Source organism: Macrobrachium rosenbergii, chromosome 34 (assembly GCF_040412425.1).
Source record: "Macrobrachium rosenbergii isolate ZJJX-2024 chromosome 34, ASM4041242v1, whole genome shotgun sequence".
Classification (NCBI taxonomy): Eukaryota; Metazoa; Arthropoda; class Malacostraca; order Decapoda; family Palaemonidae; genus Macrobrachium; species Macrobrachium rosenbergii.
Window position 1 is genome coordinate 6,147,210 of NC_089774.1, and position 16,879 is coordinate 6,164,088.

The 16,879-nt window shown below is 39.1% G+C and overlaps 2 protein-coding genes across 2 annotated transcripts; both read right to left on the minus strand.

The window, feature by feature from the left end:
- Positions 1-767: 767 nt before the first annotated feature.
- Positions 768-6,761, minus strand: LOC136856116 (compound eye opsin BCRH1-like). The gene is made up of 9 exons (XM_067133764.1): positions 6,588-6,761; positions 4,018-4,225; positions 3,565-3,718; positions 3,199-3,440; positions 2,668-2,826; positions 2,399-2,503; positions 2,136-2,258; positions 1,715-1,858; positions 768-1,001 (listed from the first exon to the last, which is right to left on the minus strand). The coding sequence occupies exons 1-8, from the start codon at positions 6,626-6,628 to the stop codon at positions 1,754-1,756; spliced, it is 1,137 nt and encodes a 378-aa protein (XP_066989865.1). The 5' UTR covers positions 6,629-6,761; the 3' UTR covers positions 768-1,001; positions 1,715-1,753.
- Positions 6,762-8,387: 1,626 nt separating this feature from the next.
- LOC136856117 (compound eye opsin BCRH2-like) lies at positions 8,388-15,388 on the minus strand. The gene is made up of 9 exons (XM_067133765.1): positions 15,077-15,388; positions 13,842-14,055; positions 13,218-13,371; positions 12,640-12,881; positions 11,820-11,978; positions 11,450-11,554; positions 10,568-10,690; positions 9,817-9,955; positions 8,388-8,660 (listed from the first exon to the last, which is right to left on the minus strand). The coding sequence occupies exons 1-8, from the start codon at positions 15,112-15,114 to the stop codon at positions 9,842-9,844; spliced, it is 1,149 nt and encodes a 382-aa protein (XP_066989866.1). The 5' UTR covers positions 15,115-15,388; the 3' UTR covers positions 8,388-8,660; positions 9,817-9,841.
- Between the last annotated feature and the right edge of the window lie 1,491 nt (positions 15,389-16,879).

Genomic DNA, 16,879 nt, shown 5'->3' on the forward strand with positions numbered 1-16,879 from the left:
AAGGGTTCCTTGAACTGACAAGCAAAACATTCATAAGACTGAAGAGGTACCCTAGGTTAGCCTAGGCTTCAGTGGTATGAATCAAGATCATACAAGGTAAAATGACAATAAAAATAATCTTTAAACTACTGTAAACTACCAAATGTCACTAAAAATGTATACTCCACAAAGGCTGGAAGAAATTATTAATTATCTAGGCAGAGCAGTAAAAATGATCATGGAAAAAGAAAACAAGTTGCAACATACATGCAGGTATCTGAAGGAGAGGATGCTGTTTGGACTTCAGTTGAAGTCATTTCCTTCAGTCCGGCTTTCTCACTTGCGTGCAGAACCTATCTTGATGTGCAGTATTCAATCCCTAGTTGGCAATTCACCCGGTATGTTACCTGGCCTCTTGCACTACCAAAATGTTAGGTAGGAAACCATAACTTACCAAACTTCTTCAAATGCCTCGGACTGATAATGACAGCAGTTCAGATTTATGGTCTCTGGCCGTCTGAGAGAACAGGGCTCAGCTTAAGGTAGTCACAATGGATTTGAAATCTTTGTTAGCATTATCAAATAAACATGTGTAGGCAGATAGACAGAAATAAACAGACAGATAGAAAGATATACACTGTAACCACTCTCGACTATGCGAAGGAGCAGATAGAGAAATACATATGCAGATAACAGATAAATATGGGTCAATTATTCCCCAACAGAGAGCGTCCTAAACGAACCCTTTAGTAGTGTTTGACAACGATAGAGGTTAAAGAAAAGATTGGTTGCTGCAAAGGAGATATATTTTTCAAAATATAGCATAAAAATAGCGAGGCCTCGATACTTTGCTATGCCAGTCGCAAGAGAAAGAAGTAGTCTTGCGAAGGGAAGTGTTTTCATAGTTTTTTTATGCTGTGGTAAGCATTCATTATTTTTTTTTTTTTTGAGTCCCTGGTCGATATGCGAAGTTCGGTTGTCGTCAGGGGTGGGGGGAAGACCATCCTCCGAAGGAAAATAATCTGTCGTGGAGAAATTGTCGTATTTTGAGAATGTTTTCGTCACTCTGCAGCCTCTCAGCTGCATCTCAAGGAATTAGCCTCAGTCATGTGTCATCAAATTGGCCTTCAGAGAGCAATGGTCAGTCTCTGTGACCATTTTAAATTTGTACAGATTATTCATTGTGTCAAGAGGTATATTTCAATTCTTACTTAGACGTTTGCAAAAGTATCAACAGCTAGGTAAATAGTTACATTTCATTGTCAATATTGGCTTCAACTTTTATATTTCATGACTAGACTATCTAGTTACAGGTCCTACTGTCCATTTTGTCCTCAAGTTTTAAAAGGTCAACTATCTGCATGACTCTCAGGTTGCAAACTCTAATGTCCTTCAAATTAATAATATATTCTATGGTAAAATTTGGCATGAAGTTCTCTGTCAACAACCAAACTGCCTTACTACCTACTTATACAGTGTGACATTATTTTCCTTGTTGAAAAAAATGACACAACTTCACCGAATACAAAACCAGTGGTATGACAAACATAGATTCATGTTTATATATGTATGTATGTATGTATATGTACTGCACCGTAAGGAAAAAATTAAGCAAATGGTGTAAATCCTGACTGGTTTTGCCTCTAGCCTGAGCCAACTCCAAGATGACCAATATGTCAGAAATTTAAACCCTGTGTTCTTTTGATTTCAAGAAGTATATGTCATAGTCCCTTACCTCAAAGTTCATTTCTTATTTATTTTGTTTTGTCAGTGTTTACGCCTTCTCGTTAGCGACTGTGTTGTTGGACTGTGCGTCTCCTCCATCACTCTTGCGTTCAGTCTCGTGGACGCAGAACCATGGCATGTGCTTGGTGATAGCCTGAAGGGAGGAGAATAGTATAATAGTCATTGTGAGAAGTGGAGGAATCACTGGGACAAATTGTTACCAACTATTGTTTTTACTATGAAACACCTTCCTTGTGTTCCATTTTGTGGTTTACGCTCTGATTCAGTTCACAAGCTATTGGTAATATGCTCATTTTCACCAAGAAAAAAACAAATATAACATCTCTTCTTTTCTGCATCAGGAAGAGTAAAGGATATTACTTGAGGTACGTTGGGTAACAATATCCAAGACTGAGAGTAGAGATACTTACCAAGCGGTACTTAGGATGGCTGATGGCATACACGAATGGGTTGTAGCAAGACGCAGACTTTGCCAAAAGAGCTGGCAACATGGTCACCAGAGGGGTGATGTTCTCGTAGTTTCCAGACACGCCCTGGAAGAGAAAGACGCACGAATGATTGAAATTTGTCCCGGTCCTGTTATCAAAGACTGTCATTGGACTGTTTTTGCAGTCCTGTGTCACAAAATTACTTTTATATGGGGCCAAAGGTCAGCTGATCAAAGAGACGTTACCTGAATTGTGATGACTGCATAGGGAGTCCAGCAGATGAGCCAAAGGCAAACATTGCAGATGGCTGTCTTGGCAATGCGCACTTCAGCACTCTGGGATTCGGCTTCCTGTCAATAGTAATCAAATACAGGTGAGATGTGTTCTTTGGAAAGATCTAATCCACAGCAAATTCCACATGTATCACTACTAAGGGACTTTAAGTGCCATGTATCACCACTAGAGGACTTTAAATGCCATGTATCACCACTAGAAGACTTTAAATGCCACTAACATTTGAGCGAAGGTTGGAGACATTCATCTTCTTGGCTTGTTCTCTCATGGACTTCTCATGGGCAAAGATGGCCTTGACGATGAAGACATAAGAGAACACGATGATGAGGGCAGGGAAGACGAAGTCAAAGAAGGTGATGCACATGTTGTAGCTCTTGGTCTGCAAAGAGAAAGGGCTCATAAGGATGAGGAAGTCAACTCGGTTCTCTTAGGCCTTCAGAGATGCTGACAAGATGGTGAAAACAGATGTCCACTTTCAAACAGTGTCATAAGAGCACAATTTCTATGTCTTTTTTTAGTAAATTACAACCAAAATGAGCATCAAATGGCCAATATCATTGATGTTGGTACAAAACTGAAGTTACCTACTGTATGCCTATTAAGAGAGGACACAAGCACAGACTTGGGAATTTCAGTTTTGAAATTAATTTAAATGACTGAGCACAAATTTTGATAGAAAAAGTCGAAAGGTGCAAGAAACGGTGCTTCCATGAAAATTTCTTTAGGACAATGAGAAATGACAAGAGCTTACATTGAAGTCCTGACTAAGGTAGTCGTAGCTGCAGGAGTCCAAGATTCCTTCAGGGATGTACTTGCCCCAGCCGAAGAATGGTGGCAGAGCCCAGCCGATAGCCATTGCCCAGCAGAACAGGCACAGGCCAATGGCCTTGCCCTGGGTAAGTTTTGGTCCATTGAAGGAATTGCAGATAATGTTGTATCTGTCATAGGAAATCATCACCAGTGACCAAATGCTGCATACGCCAGTCACAGCACCTGCAAGAGAATGTCTGTGAAGCATGGTAAACCAATGCATGGATTTCCGAACCATTTTTAAACAGGATAAACATCTACCAATTGAGGATCATGAAGACGAAGGAAAGATGTCAGCCTTTCTTACCAAGGCAAGCATAGAGTTCACAGAAGAAGGGGCTGAACATCCACTTGCCACCGTTGAAACAGTTGTAAGCAAATGCAGGGAAGTTTGTGGTCAACATGATCAGATCAGAGAGTGAGAGGTTGACGATGAGAAGATTGGCAGGTGTCTTCAGCTCCTAGAGACAAAGGATGGATGCGATGAGTTGTTAAGTTAATATCTTAGAAATATAAAAAAAAAATAAATATAACTGTAAGACCTTGATGTTTATGGAGGACTGTAATGATATTTGAGATTATACTTCGCTTTCCAAATCTCACACATTTTACGGGAACCAAAGAGTTGGAAATGCTGAGACGACCAGCTAGAGAGATCTAAAATTTACCAAGAGCACCAACTGTTACCAACTGGAAGTCTGTCAGATGCAGAAAGTGAACAGGTCATTTGTGAGTGCTCGACAATAAGAAATTCACTCACCTTGCTCTTCATGTACAGATAGATCACAAGCCCATTGCCTACAATCGAGAAGAAACCCAGGAAGATGTAGATGACACCCAAGAGGTAGTGCCACATGGGGTTCACCGGAGGGAAGCTGTACCAATGCTGATGGACCATGTGCTTGATGGTTTCGGGGACAAAGTCGACGATTGTCACGCCGGCTGGGTAGCCGAACGTAACATCCTGGCTGGAAATACAGAAACACAAACTGTGACTAAAGTAGGAATTTGAGGTCTACGAGCAGGAGCCAAGATCCCTCTTAGTAAGTCTGTCTGGGTTGGGTTAAGTTGGGAAAGGTTGAGTTAGGTTAACTAACTCCATCTTACTGATTTCCCATGGAATGCACCTGCCACTAAAGGTCCAGTTCTTATCATGATTCTGGCAAAAAACAGGATTTTGTGAACTAAATAGGTAAAAGATTAAGATGATAATTATTATCACTGAACATATTAGCTGTTTCTACAGTATTTAATTCTTACAGTCTTCTCTGTGCGTCTTGCGAACCTTCTTTTTATCAGCTTGTAGCTAGTATATTAGGTTTTCTGAGGTCACACAAACATGTCTCTCATAGTAGTTTTATTTCAGCTGAATTTAGATACATGTTACATGGATATACATACGTGTATAACATTTATCTTAATGCAGACCTTAGGGAACCTGATATACCAGCTGATAACATGAATATTATAAGACACATAGAGAAGAGTCTTTTATAAATTAAATGTGGAGACAGCTATTACGTTCAACGCTACTGCCCTCAGAGAAAGTCCCCTCTCTAATTATTATTATTATTATTATTATCATTATTATTATTATTATTATTCATGAGAAAACACCCAAATAGCACAAGCCAATGACAGAATTTTCATGTGTGAATAAACAGCAAAGTATAGAGCACACAAATGAATTTGAAATGATTCTTTTCTTCTGAGATATTCAAAAGAAATGTTAGAGGGAGAGAAAAGGGTCTTTCTTTTCTAATATGGACATATTTCTAAGCAGCCAAGAAGTTACAGAGTCTTTAAAACTGTTGTTAAGTATGACGGGCTCGTGTGTTTTTTTATTAGGCTTCTCAGTCTCGTTCTGAACCAGCCACTCATACCAGACTCCCAAGGTCTAACGCAAGTTTCTAAGCAACGATGACTGAGAGTGCTGTTGCTAGCCTCCCGTCCTTGCTACCACAGACAGTCACGGGTGTACTATATATGCTTTGGTGGTCACCAAACCTCAGCTTTGAAAGAACGTATTGCAGACGCAAAAGGAATGAAGGGAGATCTCTGAGTCTCTTAAGCAGATGGGTTGCAACAATTCACACCTCTGTGGAAGGTGGTCAAAGTGAGGAAAAACGTGACAGGCTGGTAAAATACATTTCTAAGCAGTAGGTAGTCGCGCTATATCAATGAACACTGTCAACTGATGTTAAATTACAAATAGTTTGAGGAAAGGTGAACTCAATGAATGCTGACAATGGGTGTTGAATTACATAGACATTGAGGAAAATAAGACTTCTCGCGATAAGGAGCAACAGAAAGGGGCAAGTTTCGCAGACAAGACAGGTATCAGATGAAGTTTTCAGGGAAAACATAACACTTGGGGCTCCAAGTGAAGGATAAGAGATTTAAAAAAAAAGTCAAGAGAATGGTTTGAGAAATACTTATTGATATGAGTTAACCAGAAATTTCAGTAGACAGGTGGAAATGGTTTCAACTTCGGTATGGTTTGTACCAATCTTTGGACAGAGACAGTTATGCAGACTAAGTGATAAGCTGATGCATTTAAGAGTCTGACTAAGGGAAAGGAGAACCAGAATTTTCAAAGGATAGTTTAGAAAGGTCCAAATCTTTTTAAGGTACGTGACGATCTCTGAATAAAGTCACACAGTTAAAACAAGGAAAGGATGATGTCACAAATAAACTGTGAAGGAACGAACTTTGCCATAGAACTTCATATTTGATGCTTGCCCCAAGAACAGATAATGGGAAGTTTGAAGATAAAATGAGTGGCCCTGCCTTGTTAAGAAGCAACAAATAAGAATCAATGATAGTTACAACAAACCGTAGCAGTTTGGTGTAAGCAGCAGTTGGCCATAGGGTGAACTAGACTCCAAATAGGTATGGATAGGAGTAATTCGTCATTATTCAAGAGACTTAAGAAGGGAAAATGGACATGAGACCTGTATATACTGGGTCATTCACATCTATGAGTTAACAGCCTACCCTGAAGAGAAGAGTCTTTACTGGTATAAGGCCAGCTTCCCCTGACAACAATAATCATTCATATATTTTTTTAAAGTTAGATTTTGACTGATTAAGCATTTTGGGGTGGTCCTGCCAGAGTCAATGACGATGCAGTTGGCTAGAAAATTAATCATTTCTGGAATATTACACAGTTATCTTGAGATTTATTTTTCGTGTGAATACAAAACGGAAGATGATACAGTTGAAGAAGTTGGACAAAGGGAAAGCAGAAAAAGAAGGCACTGCAAAGGGAGCCTAAGACCCCCTTCGAGGAGCCTTAGGTGAAAGGCAAATCCCTACGAAGCCCCTCACCTGTAGTATTCCATACGAGGACCTGTAGTGTAATTCGCCATTCTGGAGAAGAGAGTCACAGTATTTGTCGATGGAGGGCTAACTAGCTTTTTGATGCCCAAGTTCTAGGAGAACTCTTTCGAAAGCTCCAGAAGGTCTTCGGAGAACCGGTCGAGGAGAAGGCTTCTGACGAAGACTGGAGCGAAGAACCTTCCTTATATACCCGAAGAAGGCTTGGCCGTTCGGGGGTAATTGCCGCAAAACAGATTACCTGACGTTGTGTAAGGTAGGGCCTTTGCCTCGTGGGATCTCTCTGGGGGGCTCTCTTCCTCCCTCTCTCTCTCTCTCTTCCCCTGGGGGATCCCTACTCGTTCCTCGGGTCTCCCCTACAACTGGTGGTGTGGATTCGAGGGAATTTATCAAGTCATGCGTAAACATGGCTTCTCCTTCATGTTTCTTTCTCATTTTGAAAATGGAGACTCTGTGTGGTCTTCTGTATATGTTGCTATATAGAAATATAAATATAAATATATATATATATATATATATATATATATATATATATATATATATATATATATATATATATATATATATATATATATATATATATATATATATATATATATAAAATTAAAGAAGACACAAGTATTGAAACAAAAGTGCCACAATTTCTCAAACGAGAAAAGATACAGATCAAATTCTAAAATGAATTTCAACTCACGCTCTGAACGGTTTTAAATTATTTGTATTACAAGATGGAAAAAAGGTGTCTAAGTTTCCTGTTTCCTCTTGCGTAGAACATTTCATCAAGCATTTATGAGGTGACAAAAACAGTAATCCTTTCCAAAGTGCTGTGATGCAGTTTTAATCAATATTTATAAATGAAATAAAAACAGTCCTCACTCTCTTCCCTTGCATAGAGAGATTTCCTATTTATGAAGTGATAAAAAACAGTTTTTCCTTCATTCATCCTTTCGTGTGGAATGTGTTATTCAGTTTATACATAATGCAATGAAAACAGTTTGGTCTTCATATATCATGTAGCGTAGACCTTTCTGAAATATATATATGATTCTTCAGTCACTGTTGACTTTCAGTTATTCCTCAATTGGTGTAGAAATATCAGAACTATGCCAAAGACAGAGAAAACAGTTTTGACCTCATCCAATGAATAGGTCCAGGGAACTGACATAGATTCATAGAAGATGGTAAAAACAGTTTTCACTTCAGATTGACCTTGATAAATGTACAGCAGTAAACAAACTTTTGGCCTTGTATGTTAGTGGGTTATAAAGTCTAATTATATATATATATATATATATATATATATATATATATATATATATATATATATATATATATATATATATGTGTGTGTGTGTGTGTGTGTGTGTGTGTGTAACCCACTAACATATTGTTTTTCGGCTCACAGAAATTTAAAAATAATCAACGGCAAAATTTTCACTGGAGGAAAATAGCTTTAATTTTCTTATATTAATGAGTGCAGAGAGTTTCTTGTGTGTACAGTATGTATAATATATATATATATATATATATATATATATATATATATATATATATATATATATATATATATATATATATCAGTTAGTTTTATATACAATGACCCCTTTAGTGTTGAGTTTTGTTACATATGACCCATGCAACCCCTTTTCAGTATACCAAACATCTGAAAGTGAAACAAGTTATTCCTCTTCAGTTCTCTGACCCAAGATTCCAAAACTCATTCTTAAAGAAGAAGAAGAAGATGTAGTAGAATGTAAACAAGCTTTCAAGAGGGTAATGAAATACTCGTCAAATGCTGCTAAGGAGGGTTTTAATATAGACATATTACCGAGGCCTCGGTGCCTGCAACACTTCAACTCTGTTGTTGCAAGTCATGGAAACAAAAAACACAACGGGGAGGTTGTAGGTTGTAGATCGTTGCTTGTTGTTGCTTCTTTCAGTCAGCAACTCATCAATACAAAAAGGTGAAGGGTCACTTGTTATCGCGTTGTCGAAATCTCAGCGGACATCCGTCTTCGAAAAAGTGCTGACATGGATTTTTTTTTTACTTTTAGTTTTTTGTACCTGTTTGGGATAAAAAGGGGATATTTAATAGTCTATGAATGTTATAGCCGATATAATTGGCTGTCAGTAAGCTTAGTCAGCAATAAGTTTGGCTGTCAGCGAGCTGAGCAGCCAGTATAGTCGGCTGTCAGTGAACCAAGGAGCCAGTATAGTCGGCTGTCAGTGAACCAAGGAGCCAGTATAGTCGGCTGTCAGTGTACCAAGGAGCCAGTATAGTCGGCTGTCAGTGAACCAAGGAGCCAGTATAGTCGGCTGTCAGTGTACCAAGGAGCCAGCATAGTCAGCTCTCAATGAACCAAGTAGCCAGCATAGTCAGCTGTCAGTGAACCAAGGAGCCAGTATAGTTGGCTGTTAGTAAACCTACTAGCCAACGTAGTAAGTTATGAATAAACTTAGCAGCCAAAATACTTAGTGGCTAACTATGCTCAATAATTGATTTACTTTGCAGTCAATAAAGTTAGAAGATAATGTACTTTATTGTCAATAAACTTAACAACAATTGTCTATAACTAGTGGCTACACTTGTGGTCAATAACTTAGTATGTATTGAAAACTTAGTTACCAATGAATGGTACAGTTAAGGAATTTTGTTACAGGGCACTGAAAAGCCAGCACACCACATATGCACATCATCTTTCTAGCCATCATTTAAGATTCCCAGATGCATTTATATACTCAGGAACTAAGTTGCCAACGATTTCAATAGATAACTTGACTTAGTATTCATATATACTCAGTGACTCAAGCACAGTGAATTGAGTTTAAAGGTACTCAATAATAGCCAACTGTATTAAACTGAAAGTAACATTTCTTAATCACAGTATGGACTAATTAATTTCTTTATTTAAATTTTGAAAGTAACGATCTACCAAAAATTCAAGTAAAATTTTAGTTAACGAGAAGAGATTTGAAACAAAAGCGCCGTTTCGAATGATTGTGCATTCAGTGATTGCCTTATTCCTGTAATATTTATCTTAATTTTGGTGCAAACTTTCTACCAGAAACCTTTACATTTAATTTTGACGTGGAATTCGTCCCAAGAACCCAAGCAATTATATTTGTTACTCAGAGAGAACAGTTCACGCAAACAAACAAGACACGGCACTAGAACGACTTAGATTATTTTGGTCAAAGAGAACAGGCCTTCACAACATACGTCATTGTGGTGACTGAAACTTCATCTACGCCTTCTCTTCTGATGTGGTGGTGACGCTGGTTTCGCTCTTGCTGTCGCTTGAAGTCGATTTCTCACTGGGCTCGTGGACGCAGAACCAAGGCATGTGGACGGTAATGGCCTGGGAGAAAAGAACAACGAAGATTATTTGGGGCACAAAGGTCGACTCTGCCATCTCCAGGCTGGTGCTTACGAAAGGTTATATACAGTTCCTGTACAAGGCCAGGTTTCTGAAAACATGTTTTCTTTCCTTTATTTTCAGGCAGTTGTTCTTTCACCTTTTAATTTCTGAAACAGGGGCAGTTTACTTTCAGAAAAGTGTGTTGTGCTGTCATTCATTTTCCGAAACTGTGGCTGTTTTATCTTTTGCTTTCAGTAATGGCAACTATTTCATTTCACTTTCCAGATATTTTGTTCTTAATTCAACAATTCATGGTTCTGTCCAGACTCTTGAGTCTACGAAACAGATGGCTAAAATTTACAGTTACTGGTGAAAGATCAGCTAACAGGTTTATGATTAGTGAGCAATGCTCAACGGACTGTCAATCATCCTGAGTCTTACTCAGTATTACTCACTGACAGTTAAGAGAATCAGCAGATATATTAATTTCTGACACCAAGGAGAACCCTTCACTTAGAAAGAAATCAACTAATCTAAGCAATATAGATAAATGGTCCTTATTTGTACACTTAAAAAAAACATAAATCTCATATTTAGTGTTCTGAAATTTACCTGTCTGAATTTCGGATGGCTGATGGCATAAACGAAGGGGTTGTAACAAGAGGCGCTCTTGGCCAAGAGGGCGGGCAGTGTTGTCACCAGTGGAGTGATGGTGTCATGGCTGCCAGAGACACCCTGTTGGAAAAATGTTTTTATCAGAATTTTGGGTGAACAAATGACATCTTTTGTATATTTGGAGTTTAAACCAACTTACTAACTATCTTAAAACTAACTACCAATGACAAGTTTTCTTAGGGCTATTGTAGTATACTAACTAGCAATTGGGCTGTTATGTTATAGTTAGTGTACCTCCCTCCCAAAGCAATTTTCAACCCTATGATGAAGGGAATAAAGGTTGAAATCCCATACTCAGTTACAGTACAATTTTTTTTTATTTACTGATTAAAATCAGTTTAAGGATTGTCAGTTACATGTATAAACTGGACTTACAGAAGACGTTTCCTGAATAATACTGTCTAATTTATTTTGAAGACTGATAACTGGATATAATGCCATTAAAGTTATTTCTGTTGTTACCGCACAGTAAAGCCTGTAATAATATTGGTAGATTTACATAAAAGCTACATAAAAAATTCTTATTGCCCAGCATATAGTGGTGCTCATGATAATATTGTTTAAGTTATCTGTAAGAACATGGAAATGGAAGTTTCAAAACCTATCCTTGACTAGGAATATACGTAAAAAATACTCACCCATCATTTCAGCTGCATCCAAAGAAAATTAACTTCCCATATTTTTAGCCACATCCTAGGATTAATGATCTCCCTGTTTCATAACCTAAATATTTCCCCCTTTACTATCCTTAGCAAGAACAAAAGAAAATATAAAGATAATAATTCATTTATCTGCATATTAATGGCTCTGTGCATCTACCTGCATGGTAATAGCTGCATATGGCGTCCAGCAGATGAGCCACAGAGAGACGTTGGCAATGGCTGTCTTGGCAATACGAATTTCAGCTCTCTGGGCATCGGCTTCCTGAAAAGGGTATGATAAATTTGGATTAACCTTATCGAGGTCATTCTTGTGATGAATTTAGATTACCTCGTTGAGGGCTTTCTACTTCAATAACAGTAACTACTAGTCGACTTATAAGGAGGTAATAGTTCACTGATTAGTGAACAGAGGCACAATAGATTCAAGGGTATTTGAGACATCAGAGACAAAAAAGACAGAGACACAGAAATAGACAGAAGAAAGGTAAAGGGCAAGATGGAAAAACAAGACAGACAGTGTCACTTACTCCAGAGCGAAGATTGGCGACGTTCATCTTTTTCGCTTGTTCCCTCATCGCCTTCTCGTGAGCGCAGATGGCCTTCACGATGAATACATAGGATCCAATGATGATGGTGCAAGGACACACGAAATCGAAGAACATGATGGCGAGGTTGTAGCTCCTTGTCTGCAAGGAGGAGGAAGGAGGCACATAAGAGAGGTCTCTATAGAGATTTTAGCTGCAGAAGCCTTATTACTTGTTCTAGCAATGGATAGTGGCTACGTTTTAGTTCCATGCAGGAACAGTGAAGATATTTGTCAGATGTTACAATGACTAACTAAAGGCTCCAGCTAAATTCCAGCTATGAATACCAGCCTTGAATCCAGGAACACTGGAAATTGTCACTAGAAGTGAAGAGTTTGAAACTCCAGCTACAGAATCTAGCTACAGAATCCAGAAACATGGCACTTCTCAGTAGGGGTTACGAGTTAGAGATTCCAGCTACAGACTAGCTACAGCTTCCAGAGACATTGGCACTTGTCAACAGAGGTTATTAGTTAAAAATTCCAGCGACAGATTCTAGCTATAGTTACCAGGTACAGGTTCCAGAAACACTGGCACTTGCCAATATAGGTTTCTAGTTAGATATTCCAGTTACAGACACTAGCTGAAGACCCCAGCAATAGATTCTACCTATAGACGCCAGATATAGATTGCAGCACTGATTATAGAGACAATGGTCCTTTTCCCAACAAAAATTCATTTTAGACTTTACTAGGTATATAGAAAGATATATTTTGAATATAGATTCTACTGATATGGGAGAAAGTGGCTCATCAGAACTCACCATCCAATCTTGCGAAAGGTAGTCGTAGCTGCATGAGTCCAGGATTCCCTCTGGAATGTACTTGCCCCATCCGAAGAATGGAGGGAGGGCCCAGCCAATTGCCATGGCCCAACAGAAGAGGCACATGATGACTGCCTTACCCATGGTTAACTTAGGGCCATTGAAGGAATTGCAGATGATGTTGTATCTGTCCCAGGAAATCATCACCAAGGACCAGATGCTGCACACGCCTGTTATGGCACCTGGTGAGGGAGGAAAGTCAGTTAATGCGGTTAATGCGTCTGGTAGAACTTGCATTTAGCTATGGCACCTCGTGTGAATAATTACCTGTAGTCCCCAGTATCTAGTTATGGGACCTGGTTTAGTAGCTTTGTCTTTATTCATATGTTATTATCTTTCCGTTTCTACTTTTTCCAAATATTGGCATTAATAGCTCCCTTGGGTTATTTAATGGCTTGGGCTAAATAAAGCATTACAGCTCTCTATTTTACTTTTCCTTTGAGACCGGTCTGCATAAAGGCATCAAGTGCCCCATTCTGTCTATTCTTACAGAACATTGTTCCTCAAAACCGACTTACCTAAGCAAGCATATATTTCGCAGTATAGAGCACTAAACATCCACTGCCCGCCCATGAAACAGTTGTAGGCAAAGAAGGGGAAGTTAGTTGTTAACATGATCAAGTCTGATAAGGCTAAGTTGACCACAAGAAGGTTGGCTGGAGTCTTGAGGCCCTGGGAAAGATTTTGGGAGAATTAGTTTACCAAAGCAGTTGCCTTAGGTATCAAATAGACATATCAACTTGTTTTCGTGGTAGGGGCTTTACATTATCTTTAAATAAATTTGCTTGTTTTTGAATTTTAGCCAAACTCTTCCATGAAAGTAGGATTGTGTGTTGAGGTAGTACTTAGATTGTGAAAAATCAAGAATTACTGAAACCAACTATAGTACTTTTATGAATTAGAATCAAGCAAGCCATACCAAAGAAAAATTGTACAAGAGATGAGGTCTTATAATGAAAACATTTGACAAAATTCACCGAAATCCTTTATCCAATCTTGAGGCATCCTTCCCTTGCTCACATACCCAACTAACAAGCTTGATGAGATTAGTTCACTCATTCCTGAGATATCCAGCTAAGATTCACAGACAAACAGACAAACACAGGCAGACATCAACATACTTCCAACTTACGCTTGCTTACCTTAGCCACAATGAAGAGATAGACCACCAGTCCGTTGCCAGTGATGGAGAAGAAACCGAGTAAGACATAGATGATCCCCAGCAGGTAATGCCACATGGGATTGACAGGAGGGAAACTGTACCAGTGTTGGTGGATCATGTGCTTCATGTGTTCTGGTACGAAGTCCACGATCTTGACGTTTTCGGGATACCCGAAATAGACCTCCTGGTGAGATCTGGCACGACAAAAATGCAGAGAAAAGATCCGTTAAATGGTGGGTCCTGTCAAAAACTACATCTGGTGCATGATGCGAGTAAATGTAGTGTTAAGCAGTCGTGTTTTCTACTCGTTTAGAATCTATACACCAAACTTTGCACTAAGTTGCCAAAATCTTTCCCAAACGGTGCAAGACTGGAATTCACTTTCAGGCACTTTTTAGCACTTTCATGTAATTTATTGCAGCAAGTTCTCAATGTTTGTATCTATACTGGTGTAATAATGAAGCTATGTATGTTCACTGAGGTGATATCTCGCAAGTAAAAACATAAAAAATTTTTACCACCAATACTGGCTAATTCAAGAGAGATTTAGAAGCAATATGTTAAAAGATGCAAGGAAACATGGTTGAGAACTACATTATTTAAGGTTGTGAATTCATTTTGGAGAAGAATGCTACCCTAAATACTAGCATACAAGCTCCTCTGCTTGAGACCAACATCAGTCAGCTTATTAAGCATGATGTCGGGGATGAAAATGACGACACTCTTGCCATGGTGAAAAGGCCATCATATGGCCAGGCCACAGGTTTTGCAGCCCTCTAATTTCAATATGTTTGCTACAACACTCAAATTATTATATGAAATATAGGAGAATCAACGTGCTTGTGATGAAGCTTCTGTGCCCATGTATGAAGAGTTACTGTATATATACATATACATACTACCACCTTAGCCACACAAATATCCCATACAGTCATATTAGTAAGACTGATAAATCGTAAGAGGAAATGGAAATAGGAGTGAAAGGTGAGATTAGCTCATTGTTATCAGCTGTGATGGGACACAATTGTAGGTCCAGGTTTGCAGGCTAAGGAGCCTTGAAAAAATCCACCATCTGACTGTACTGAAAGAGTCCTGTGGTTTCCTAGATACAGTTTCACGGGGGGATTAGGACTCTGGTCAGCATCCTACCTAAAAAAAAATAGGGAGGGGGATCAAAAGTGAAAGCTCAAAGGCAAAACATAAAACTGAACCTACGCATAGTAAGAAAATTGGGGAAGAGTTGCGTTGCTCATCTTGAACGGAAGTGGTTAGCTAGTAGTTCACTGCTGGCGAGTTTTCCAGATGTTCGTGTAACAGCTGCAGATGCCTTGTTGGATACAGCCTGGCTTGTCCCGGAATTTCTAAATCCGTTTCTTGTAGCAGGTATTCACACCCTCCTGTCTGTGCCAGAGGCCCAAATGCGTCTCCTTTTTGGAATTTTAGTAAACAGCCTCTGTCCGCAACTTCGCAACTTCTCTTGGGGACAAGGTGGGTCGTTGGTCGCTTTCGAAGTCGGATGAAGCTGTGAGGGGTCACCTCAGGCGACGCCTTTATATACTCTTCAGGTTCTTCTGGAGGGCTTTCGTTAATGTGCCAATCCAGGGTAATCTTCGGGGCCTGGGGGTGTTGGGAGAGTGGTAGGAAGGAGTGCCGGTTCTTCAGCGTAGGGATTAGCGCAGTTTCTCTCGTCTTTTGCGAACGATTGGCTTCACTTACTATTCTTTGCCCAAGACGCAGCACTGACAGGGGGTCCTTTAGGGGCTTCTGCTTGTTTCACATTTTTTTCCACTGCAGATTTGAGATAGGCGGGTGTTCTTATGCAAGCAATCTCATTAGCAGGATTGGAGGATTTCGTAGCACTCTCTCTCTTTTTCTCTCTCCGGCGATATCTAAGGATATTTTGTGCTCAAGGACTTTGCTGCAAGAGATTGCAATTTTCTTCTCTTTGTCTCTGTCTAAGCAATTGTTTTTTTTTATTTCTTTTAAATGCTTTTCAATTATTTTATTCTCGTTACCTGATATCGCAAATTCTTTCTTCTTCTCTCGATTCATTCTCACCTCTTATCGTCCACGAGGCTCTCATTATTCACTCTTCGAAGTTCTTTAACCAGACAATTATCATGCAAATGCTAAACGCCCAAAAGTGACCCCATACAGTGGAAAACATACTTGATTGTTGACTGACAGAATAACATCACTTTGCTCCATCTCCGTGCATTTTTTCTCTCTCTCTCTCTCTCTCTCTCTCTCTCTCTCTCTCTCTCTCTCTCTATATATATATATATATATATATATATATATATATATATATATATATATATATATATATATTGCTTCCCTTTGCTGTAGTGAATGAACTAGCCTCTTCGACTAGAGACCTGAGATCGATCCCACGGGGTAGAAGCGACTCGGGCCTGTTTTCCTTTTGAAAATAAATCACGGTCTCTGTTAACCAACAGCCAGGTTGAAAAAGGGCCTGGGCTAGCAACCCCATCCCGTAAAGACGCGCAGAAAATCAAAAGGTCAACACGGGTCACAACGAGACCTAAGATCCTCTAGAATAAATTGGCAACTTTAAAGTCAACCGGTCTGACGATTCCTTAGTGAAACTTGATTCCAGGAATAAGGAATTCTCCTCCTGCTTCTGTGTTTCCGGAGCCGTGTAACCTGCTTCTGTCAGAAAGACAAGTGAGGCTCGACTCAATTAGTTCTGTTCCGTCCCCGGCCTCATTGTTACCCATTCCCGCTTAAACCAAATTCCTCCTCAGGTTTGTTGCAAGATATATGATCTATTTTCTGGAGCGATTAGTTTTGCTTATTGATAAAATTATCTGTCAATGAAAAAAATAAATATCATAAACTGTAAATTGAAAAATAATGAGCAATAAAATCGACTATAAATGGGAAATAGGCATTTAAGAAAAACCAATTTACATATCTGATCTCTAAATTCCTTGCCATGCTCACAATCTCTCAGTGAATATCTTAGGAGAGGAAATCACTCTCACTCCCACTCTC